We start from the raw sequence: 11776 nt of genomic DNA on the forward strand, positions 1-11776 counted from the left end.
TATCTATCTATCTATCTATCTATCTATCTATCTATCTATCTATCTATTTCTCCCCTTCCTCCAGAGAACTGGTTGTTAAATGTTTACCAGCACACTCCTACTTAGAGGAGTTATGATCTTTATTTGTTCAAAGAATACTCACACCTAACCCACAGGTCCTTGAAATATTGAACTAAATTATGAAATAATTTTCTTAATTGTTCTGCTAAACTAATTAAATCCTGAGGATTGGAAAGGCCCTCTGTCAACTTCATTGGAATAAAATGTGTTTATAAGAAGCGAGATGTCACAATGGATAGATAGGTTGATGGATTTGGAGTAAGGAATACTTCGTTTTAAATCCTATGACCTTGGCTAAATTGCTTAACTTGTTCCAGGTTTTAGTATCTTCATCTGTAAAATGTGGGTGTTGGACTATATAACTTCAAAGACCCCTTCCAACTAGAAATATAGAAGATTATGACTTTCTTTCTCAGATGCTAGAGTGTGTCTTTCTGTCTTAAGATTCTGGTTCAGAGGAGGTTTTTAGGTACAAGAATGTACTTCCTCTTGATTTCTTTCTCTTAAGATATGGAGGCCTTGTCTTGAGAACCCGTGAAATGCTCAAGTTTCAGCAGAACCAGGAAGCCCTACTTTAACCTTTGACCCTAACCAGTCTGCTAATTCAATTCAACCTTTGGCTACTTTTTCCTCCTCCATTTCAGTTTCTTATCGCATATTTGGTGTATGGGAAGGATACTAGAGCCAGAGTCCTGAATTAAGAATTGCTTAGATTTACATACTATAATCTTATCTAGTCATTTCCTACAAGTCTACCTGGGGACTCAGGTTAATCTGATTATCAACCCATTCTCTACAAAACCATTTTGTTTTTCATAAGTAGCTGCTTTGCTATCTAGAGAGCAATAGATAGATAATAGTTTTCTAATATCTTTAGATAGTAGCGATCAACCTATTGTGACTTCAAGTGTGGTTTTGATTGACTTAAGTCAAAACATCTTTTCAACAGCATGAGTTATCCCTCCACCAACACAGATTGCAGCCTCTCCATGTTCTAGTAGATGGTTATTGTGAGTTACTGTAGTCAAAATAATTTATTACCTCGTGGCTATGGTAATGAGGAGCATCCTTGACTCATCATGTGGCAAGGTATGAGGAACTTTTCTGAACCTAGGCTGATCCTCCCACCAGAAGCACATAGTCCATTCACGGGCCCTTCTTGAAATCATTTCAGCTTGGCAGCATCTGTCAGATCATGTCTTCCATCGCCATTGCCTTCAGTAATCTGTGCTTGCCTCCAAATTTTAAAAAAATGAGGCATAGGAGTTCACGGCTGAAAGGAATCAGATCATCTGGTCCAATGCCCTCATTTCATAATTCAGGAAGGTGCTGCCCAGATAGGTGTACTTAAATGAAGGCTTGTGATTACCCTGAATTTAATAAGTAGGCCTAATGGAACTAATCATCATCATAATCATCATCATCATCATCATCATCATCATCATAGTAATAACTTGCATTGATAGTATTTCTCTTGCTTGAATATTGTAATGTGGAAACCTAGCATATACAGAACTGTCTAAAAAGATGTGTGTATCTGGGTCTGTGTTTGTACACAGGAGTACCTCTCCAAAGAGCCAAGAGCCCATTAAGATGGTGATGTCCTCCAGGTGCCCCTAGTTGGGGATGACATTGCACTGATTGCATCAAGCCCCAGAATATTATGGGACTTCCTCACTGAGATCCATTGTAACTCAGCCAGTGATCCGTTCAAGAAAATGAATGAGAAATGCCCGTTGTCCAAATTATAGTAGTCAGTTGTATAGATAGTCCATTAAGTTAATACATGTACCTTGGACAGGTGTTACAGAGAGACAGTAAATTTGTCTAAGAATTGATTAGAATGAAGAGAGTAAACTGAATTGCATTTGGGAATTGTGTACTGTGCTTTTAATGACTTGTACAGGATGAATAGATATGGATCTGTATCAGAAGAGGAAATACTCACATCAATGATACCATGGTCCACTGAAGTAGACACAAAGTAGAATTGTACATCATTTCTGCAGAACTTTAAAGAATCCAGCAATATCTCCTATTTGGGACACAGAACCAGAAAGTGAATTTAAAAAAGCTTCAGAGCAACCCACATAGCATTCACAAAGTCCCTATTCACAAATTCGTACATTTTACTTATGGGAAAATGCCCTTTCTCTGGACCTATTTGTTTTCACTTTAGATACAATTCTAGCAAGCATAGATACTGACTTCCAACCCCATAGTAGATTAGAAGAGCAAATAAAAAGAGTGCTACTACACACAAGAATGTTGGACTTACAACTTCAAATAACCTTGATGGGAAGGTTATACAAAAACTGCAACGAAGAAAACACAAGGAATTAGAGAATATGACTGTCTACTGTAGAGATTCTTAACTGGGGTCCACAGACCCCCAGGGATCCCAGAAATTAGATGAGGGAAATGACATTTTTATTTCAATATAATTGGTTTCTTTTTAATTCTATGTATCTTATTTTGTATGTTTAAAAACATTCTGAGAAGGGGTTCATAGACTTCACCAGGCTGCCAAAGAGGTCCATGACATAAAAAAGACTAGGAACCCCTGATTTAAAGCCATTTAGTGTAGTGGTAAAGAGGCCTAAACACTTAACTAGTCTGATGTCATGTCTGTATTACCCAATAGTTAAATATTAATGTTCATAAAATGACCTTGACTCATCGAGAAAAAGCTAACCTAAACTTAGTATACTCTATTTAAGAAATAGAGATATGTCTAAAATATTTTCAAAAGGCTCTCATCCAAAATGGTTATATTGAAAAATGTTTTGGCACTTAAATAGGTAAATCCTCAGCTCTTCAAATTTATTCCTTACCCTGGAGATCCAGATAGCTGAGGTTTTATTGTGGAAATGAGGGCTTGTAATCTCAAAACAGAAAATAAAGGTTTGTTTGGGGCTTTGTTTATATAGGACCAATGGCACTGGAAATTTGACAGTTATTCAGTTAGTGTGATTATGGAATATACATAATAAAATTGAATATTTAAAGCCCAAAGAGATTTTCTTTTTTGTAAGGGGAGTGGGAGAGGAATCTTAATAATTGGGTCTGATTGTGAAATTGATCAGATTAACTGAACAATTGACCATTCACCATTTCAGTTTGCTGATGAATTTCTTAGATAAGTGGTATTATCTTGCCTTTAAATAATTAATGTAAACATGTAGTTTCTGGTTTCTGATTTTCCAGAGATTTAAAAAGAATCTGTTGAACAGCCATTTTGTTTTAAAAGCACAGATTCAGTAATAAAATATATTAAATGTGAAGACCTCATCCCTGTCACCACCACAGCTGGAAAGAACATTTAATATTAAAGCACGGAAAGAGCTTTAAGTTGATTTTTTTCCCATCACTTTCGCTCACATATTCCATGTTAACAGAAATATGTCTTTTTCCTAAGAAATGTTGACTCTTTGGTTTTGATTCTTTCATTTCCTTTTGTTTGAGTCTAGACATCAAGGCAACCTAGCAAGTGTGTTTACAAAACAGCATATGCAGTGGCTATGGGACTTCAGTGGACGAAAGTCATTCTGGATAGGCAAGTATGCATGGGTTTTTTTGAACTGGTGAAACTATATTAAGTGATGTAATATAATGTCACTTCTTACTAGGTAGAAAAGGAAAACGATACCATCTATGGACAAATTAATCTAATTTGTGGCTTACAACTGACTGACCTCTTCCTCTTGATCAGAAAAGGAGAATAATTGTCTTTTTAAAATTCCTTGGAAAAAGTATGATTTCCATAGAGCAGAAGATGTAAACATTTTCCTTGACTATGCCATGAGATTTACTGGTTGGGGAAGTGGAAAGGCTACTGGAATATAGTGGCAAAGGCATCATCTGTTGTGAGAAGGCTAAGGGGAATGATTAAGAAAGAAGTATGGTGACCCCTGGTTTCTGCCTGTTCTGCCACTAATTCATCATGCAATCTGGGACAAGTAATTTTGTTCTTGTGGGCCTTGGTCTGTAAAATGAGGTGATCAGATTAAATGATCTCTAAGGCCCAAGCTCTCATTCTTCTGGATCTAAGGAATTTCAAAGGACTCTTTTAGTGCTAAAATTCTTCATATACTTATACAGTTCTCCATGTATAAGGGCTGAACTTCTCAAACTGAGAAATTCTTATGTTTACTAAACTGCAAATTCAGTAAATCCAAAGGGTCTCCTACTTCTGAATCTACAATTTTCTAGTGGTAATGAGGTTTATAAAATGCTTCCCTTACAACTCAATGAGATAGGTAGTGCAGATACAATTATCCCCATTTTACTAACTAGGAAACAGACCCCAAAAGGTAAAAGAATTACCTATTGTCCCAGAGTTAAAAGTGGGAGAACAGGGGCTTGAATCCAAGTTTTTTGAGACAGTCAGGATGAGAAAGCAATTCAAGGTGTAAACAAAAAAGAAACATGGTAGGTAAATCATGAAATATGACTTTTCATTTGAAAGCCAACACTACCACTTGTAGATAAAATTGAAGAAAACAAAAAATGGTTTCCATGTGCTATGTGCAATGGAAAAAAAATGTTTCTAACAGAGTTTAAGAAGTACTTTTCATCTGTGGTTCAGGCCTCAAAACATTCTTTTGTGTATAATCTATAGAGTAAATTTAGGACAATGGTCTAGAAAAGTATCTGTCCCAAGAAGAATAAATAAATTTGATGTATTTTTTTGTTTTGTGGTAGGTTTGAATGACCAAGATGATTCTGGTCGCTGGGAATGGGACGGAGGTGAACCTGTAACCTTCACAAATTGGAGGAGAGGGGCCCCCTCACATTTGAAGAAAAGAAAGAACTGTGTTTTGGTAAAAAGAAGGGGAAAGTGGCAAGCTAAAGATTGCAGGAAGGGTAAAGCTCACAACTATGTGTGTGCCAGGAAACTATAAACACAAGTGATGTTGGACACATCCACCAGAGCTCCCTCACAAACTGATTCTTTTTCACATATGATTTGCAGTGTTTGTGAATTTATATGTTTAAAAATCAATGGCCAAGGTTTATTTAGTAAGTTTATTTGCTGTGGACTAGGAGAGACTTCTGTAAAAGTGCCTTGTGATTGCAAAGTTTGGTCAGTAGTTTCCTTTCTTACCTACCCCCATGTTCCTGCAAGAAAAGAACCATTTTTGAATCTTATCTTGTACTTATATCCACCCCACCCCTAACAAAAGCTCCAAGTCTTATAAGATGTAGAAGTTTGCTTATTTAAATAGAAACTATTCCAATCCTCAGCCAGTTCTGGCTTCTTACCCTCTTTCTGTCTGGCTTATGGTTTCATTGTCCATCACCTCAGGAGAGGCTACCAGGAAACTTGTGTTGCAAGTTTCTTCTCATGGACCTGCCTCTCTCTCAATTCAGCTCCAGTAAAACCAACTATACCAGCCAGACAAAAATTGAAAAACAATGAGAGAGTTGGATCCTTTTATCACCTTTAAGGGCGAGGCTGGGAGTGGGGTCAATAGGTTGAAAAGTGGCAGCTCTCAGGGTAATGAATAATAGTTGAAAAGAAAGGCTGTAAATGGCTGAGTCATGGTGTATGTGCTTCTCTGAAAAGTCAGAGCTACTTTGATCCTGGATATGCACTCAGATAAGCATATAGGTGTCAATGGACTGGTCTGCCAACTCTTTGAAGGAACAAGCAGCATGTATCACCCAAGAAGATCAGTTTTCTGAAAGGAGGGTTAGCTTTGGTTCATTCCAAGACAATGGTTTGGTTTCCCCTTGCAGAACTATAATGGAATTGAAGCCACATGAACTTTTTTTATATTTGTGTCATTTATTGTCATTTCTCAAAGACATACATGGCATTTGGACAGACAGAAAAGGCTGTTTCCTCAAAAATAAATAGATGACCATAGAGTTGGTCAAAGATTCCTCCTGAACACAAGACTCTCGTAGATCACGTTGCCAATTACCCATGATCTCTGAAGGGAATCTTGATGCAATGATGAATCCAGAATATTCTGACCTGGTTCCAGACATGCAATTAGATAAGATTTATGAGTGTCAAGGTACCTACATGTGGCTATAGCTTTAATGTGAAACATATCAATGGTAATGGAACAAGTGGAATTTTTAGCAGGCTATATTTTTCTGTTCCCAAGATTCTAAAAGAAGTTTCAAAACATGAAAATTTCATTCCAAAACCAATTTGCCTCTAAAAATGTTTCTTCTCTTTTTATCTTTTCATGATTACTATAAAATATGTGATTTCCCTCAGTAGTATAATTTTAATATCAAAATTTTTAAAAGGTCATTTAACGTATTTATGCTATAACATAAATTTTGTCAGAATGATGCATTAGGTAAACTGACAGTGCTTAGACCAGGTCCTTTCTATAACCTAAAAACATAATAGGCCAAGCCCTATTTCTGGTCACAGAAATATCATTTTGACCACTAGAAATTTTGCACTGTTTTCATAGTTTGCCAAAAAGATGCTACATCCTCTGCACTAACTCCCAGATGATTCTCTGGCTCAACTCTCTTGATCAATATTCACCTGACACAATGGCATTAATTTGAATTGTTATAAGAAAGAGAATCTGGTAAAACTGGGATCTGACAAGCACCATCCCCTAGTCTGCCATCTTCTGATATATGAGGAGTAATGACTGAAATAAAGAATGTTGGAAGTAAGGATTTCTTATGTGAAGGGTCAAGTAGTTGCAAGAACTGTGTCCACACGAAGAGAAGTGAATGTTCAATGTGTGAGGAATATATTTGGAAAGAGATAGAAATCTCTTTGCATCTCTGCTCTACCCCAGAATTCATGAGCTATAGCTGTTTACTTGGAATTAAAGATTATTCCAGGGAAAGAATTAAGAAAATAAAGTACAAAGTATATAACTGTGTGAATAGTCAGCAGAGTCTCTTTGTTAAATTTCTATTGTGCATATCTGCAGTGATTATTTTAAATATTTAATGAAATTGTGAATATTATCAAAATGACAGAAAATGCTGGTTTTTAATAACATCTATAAAGATTAGAACAATTTTGAAAAAATGAAATTATTTCTGTGCCTGTTAAACTTTTTGGTTATCAAGCATTTAATTTAGTGATCAAAAAATATTTTCATTTCCTGTTTAAAATTACTTAAATGCGATTAATTCGGACCCAATGAATAAAAAGAAATCATACCGCAAGGTCAAAAACACCAAGTCCATGCTTCTCATTTTAAGATGAGGAAAGAAAGTTTAAGTGATTTGCCCAAAGGTACCCAGAGAATAACAGAGCTAGGATGGGGTAATAAGATTTGGAAGAAAAGGAAGAACTAGGTGTAGGCCATCATTTATTAGTGGTTCCATTTATTCCTCAGGACTAAGCTTGAGATAGGAAGGAAGTAGGAATATTTGACGAGTCCCTCTAACCCTGTTCCTTATGAAGTGTACTCTGTTGACCACCATAGTACCCACTCTAGTCTTGGGCAGAGGTGGTGGGAAAGGAAGAAAGGTAGTGGAAAGAGTAGAGTAGAGGAATAAGAAAGGAAAGAGGAAGAGAGAGAAATGTGGCAGCTTCTAGAGTATCCAGCAGAGGTAGAAGGAAAAGTTTACAGATAACTTAGACTTTGATTTGAATTAAAGCCCCCTATGAAAGAACTCTTCCCAACCCCAAAACCTGCCTCAGGAAAAACAAAAATGGACTTTGTCATTCTGTATCAACAAGAAAAGCAATGTGGCATGGGGATAGAGAACTGGCCTTGGGAGCAGGGAGACCCGACTTCTAGTCAGGCCTCTGACATATTCACTGACTTGGCAATGCTCTAGGCAAGTCTCTCAGACTGTATTTACAATGGTTCTGACATACATTGTAGAGGGAGTTTCCTCCTGCAAGAGTTCCCGATACCAATGAAATCCCAGATCCAGGCCTTCTCCCTATCCTATGTCTACATATGTAGACTCCCATATCCATATGTCTACATGGAGATAGGTTTGTGATTTTTTAGGAATCTTTGACTGCTTTTGAAAAACAAATTCTCAGTCCATGTTGGTAAAAATAGACTTGGAAATAATAATCACTGCTTCTTTTCCAAAGGTACTGGAAAGGAATGAGTTGATTTACATTTCTTTTCGTGTTTATACTTTTTAATACAACAAAGAAGACAATGGGTTCACTTTCATGAATATTGGTTCTGGTTCTGCATAACTGAAGTCACAGATTGGTGCTAGTGCTGTATCTGTAATAAAGTAGCATGCTGAGTGCACTATATTTACTGTTATACCAAAGCTAATAAAACATATGTAATTAATGGTTATGGCTGATACTTCATTTGACTTTCCACATTAAGAATTTTTTTTTTCTGGGACCCAAAATGTTAAGACAGAGGAGCTTCCATCCTTAATGACTCCATTTAAGGCTCAATGTGAAAGGAGCCCAACATACCCTTTGGCCATTTTTTTTCTATCTAGAACAACTTTTAATTGTATGTGATGCAAATATGATACTGTAGTGTAGTACCATAGTACCAAGTGCTGAATACTTGTAGGAAGGTGAGCTGGTTTCTCAGACCTCAGTTTCCCATTGCCACCCTTCTAAAGTGAGAAAAAGGATTATTCCACCTCTTTCTTCCACCAGACTTATTGCCATTGCCACTACTATTTTTCACCATTTTACTCCTTCCTCAAGGAATCAAGAAATTGGTCTTAATTTCCCAAGGAATCAAATAACGGTGGTGGCAGCAGCAGGCCCCAGATGTTTTTTTGCCTCAAGAGGCAGGTGGGCAGCTAGAACTTTTAAGCTGTGGGTTCTCTGTAGTCCACTAGCGGAAATGTTTTAAAACAAGTCTGGAGTGCATTGAAAAGGTGGTGAAGAAGTTGATGACCAGGCTATATGAGGGCTGGTTGAAGGAGCTAGGAGAGGTTAGCCTAAAGAAGAGAAGACTTAAATGAAACTGGTTATTATTTTTAAGAACTTGAAGGGCTTTCATGTCTAAGAGGGATTAATCTTGTTCTTCTCAACTCTAGAAGACAGTAGAAGTTACAGAGACACAGGTTTCGAAAAGATAGAAGGGAAAAATTCCTAAAATCTGTTATTGCTTTTCACTCATTTTCAGTTGTGTCCAACTCTTCATGACCCCTTTGGGGTTTTCTTGGAAAACCACTGGAGTGGTTTGCCATTTTCTTCTCCAGCTCATTTTACAGATGAGGAAACTGAGGCAAACAGGGTGAAGTGACTTGTCCAAGGTCACACAGCTTGTCAGGGTCTGAGGTCAGATTTGAACTCATGAAGATGAGTCTTCCTGATTCCAGGCCTGACGCTCTCCCCCTTGGGCCACCTAGCTGCCCTCCTAATATTTAAAGTAGCCCAAAATGTGGGACAGACTACATCAGAAGGAAATGAGGTCCTATCACTAGAGGCTGGAAGAGCAACTGTCACACATGTTATAGAAAGAATTACCGCTTTGGTTTGGGTTGGTCTAGATGACTTCAGAGATTCCTTCCAGCACTGAAATTTCATGATTCTATGCTTGTAATTTGTCATTCATTCAATTCAATTCATTCAACAAGTATCTATTGATCATCTTTACTGACTTGCTAAGTATTAGAGTACTTCAGAACTTACAAAGATGAACCATTCCATTCAACAAACATTTGGTAAGTGCCTATTAAGTACAAGGAACTGCGGGATTCAGAGATGAAAATAAAAAAGATCCTCCCTTCATGAAACTTATTTTCAACTGAGGAAATGCAACATGTGCATAGTATATATATATATATATATTTATATATATATATAGTGTTTTTCACAATACAGCCCAGGTACCACCTCACCTGGGAAGCCTTTTTAGACAGTCCAAGTTGGTGCTGGTTGTTCCAGAAGGCTCCAGCACCAACTTGGACTGTCTAAAAAGGCTTCCCAGGTGAGGTGGTACCTGGGCTGTATTGTGAAAAACACTGGGGTTTCTAAGAGGCAAAGGTGAGGAGGGAGTGTGTTGCAGATATAGGGGAAAACCTTTGTAAAAGGATCGAGATGGAAGGTGATATGTCTTGTAATTTCTATATCTGGTCAGAAAATCTAGTCCAAGCCTGACCACAAATTAGCTATGTGACCAGGGTAATAATGATAATAATAAATGATGTCACACATAAGGCACAGTGCTTTCCACAAATTATTTCATTCAATAATTTGGATAAGTTACAACTTCTCTAGACCTGGCTTTTCTCATCTGTAAAATAAGCAATAGGTGATACCTCAAGTCCTTTCCAAATGTATGATTCCATGACTTTAGAACAGGAAATGACTATGGTAGCTTCATAACTTCTACAGACCTTACTTTTTATTCTCTAAGTATGTGTTTTATGGATCTTATACTCAGCTTAGCAATAAAACTTAGTTTATTTTAATAAGACAGAAAGGAATAAAATTCAACCAACACTTTATGTATAGGGTTTACAATAGTAACATTTTCCCAAACCATGTAGTATGCTTTTATTGTCTTTTCGCTTCAGAATCAATCAACTGGTCCACAAAAAGCACCTTTTATGTGTCAGACATTGGGCTAGATGGTGGGGATATGAAAGAAAGAAAGGAAGGAAGGAAGAAAGAAAGAAGGAAAGGCAATCAGGGTTAAGGGACTTGCCCAGAGTCACACAGCTTACTAGCTGTGTCAAGTGTCTGAGGTCAGATTTGAACTCAGGTCCTCCTGACTCCCAGGCCAGAGCTCTATTCACTGTGCCACCTAGCTACCGCTGGAACTGTCTTTTATGTTTCTTTGTGTCCCCAGCACAGTGCCTGGCACATAGTAGATGCTTTATAAGTGTTTATTGACTGACTGAAAGATACCTACATTTTCCAGATACGGCTAATGTGAGAATTTGTTTTGCTCAACTATGAATGCTTACTAGGAGGGTTTTGTTTTTATTTTTGTTTTTGTTCAATAGTGGGGAGGGGCACAATGGGACCCAAGATTATAAATGCTTGTAAAAATACACAAATACATTTTTAAAATGTGAGTGATTCCTCCAGGAATGGAGTCAATAGGACTCATTGAATTAGAGAAGGAGGAGCTCAAGCTCTTTTTGTGTGAGCTACGTTCCCCGTTCTTCCATCGAAGCTGCTGTTGCTGTTGTTGAGACATTTCAGTCGTGTCTGACTCTTCATGACCCCATTTCGGGTTTTCTTGGCAAAGATACTGGAGTGGTTTGCCATTTCCTTCTCCAGCTGACTTTACAGGTGAGGAAACTGAGGCAAATACGGTTAAGTGACTTGCCCAAGGTCACACAGCTAGTAAGTATATGAGGCCTGATTTGAACTCAGCTCTTCCTGACTCTAGGCTCAGCACTCTATCCATTGTGCCACCTAGCTGCCCATCTTTCCTTAAACTACTGTTTTTGAATAATCTGGTTAAAGGTTCACTGAGTGAATCTATTGATTCCTGTGTTGCAGGATTGGTTACTATCAGGGGTCCATGCTAAGAAAGTGGATGGATACAGAGAGATGGATTTAGCCAGTGTAGTTAGGACAAGTTACTAGAAGGGAATAATACCAGATGATGATTTCTTGGCAAACAAAACTACAAGATAACATCCTACAAAATGACTGATCAGGACCAGGCAAAATTGGCTAAAAGGATATGTGTGATGCAGCGGACAGACCACCAGACCTGGAGTCAAAAGATCTGAGTTCAAGTTCTAGCTTGAACCATGACTTGTGTAACTTCGGTCAACCCACCTAATCTCTTTCAGCCCATTTCCTCATCTA

The 11776-nt window shown here is 37.6% G+C and overlaps 1 protein-coding gene across 5 annotated transcripts in view; it reads left to right on the plus strand.

The window, feature by feature from the left end:
- The window catches only part of FREM1 (FRAS1 related extracellular matrix 1), a 161590-nt gene extending 153299 nt beyond the window's left edge, over positions 1 to 8291 (plus strand). For 4 of the 5 annotated variants that reach the window (XM_027863226.1, XM_027863228.1, XM_027863231.1 and 1 more), the window contains 2 exons: positions 3531 to 3616; positions 4765 to 8291. In XM_027863226.1, coding sequence (XP_027719027.1) covers positions 3531 to 3616; positions 4765 to 4964 — 286 coding nt within the window. In that variant the 3' untranslated portion in view covers positions 4965 to 8291. Of the gene's footprint in view, positions 1 to 3530; positions 3621 to 4764 lie in introns of all 5 variants that reach the window. The other variant, XM_027863227.1, reaches the window with a different exon arrangement.
- The last annotated feature ends 3485 nt before the right edge of the window (positions 8292 to 11776 follow it).

The sequence above is a fragment of the Vombatus ursinus genome, unplaced genomic scaffold (genome assembly GCF_900497805.2).
Source record: "Vombatus ursinus unplaced genomic scaffold, bare-nosed wombat genome assembly UNPS02014770.1, whole genome shotgun sequence".
Lineage (NCBI taxonomy): Eukaryota > Metazoa > Chordata > Mammalia > Diprotodontia > Vombatidae > Vombatus > Vombatus ursinus.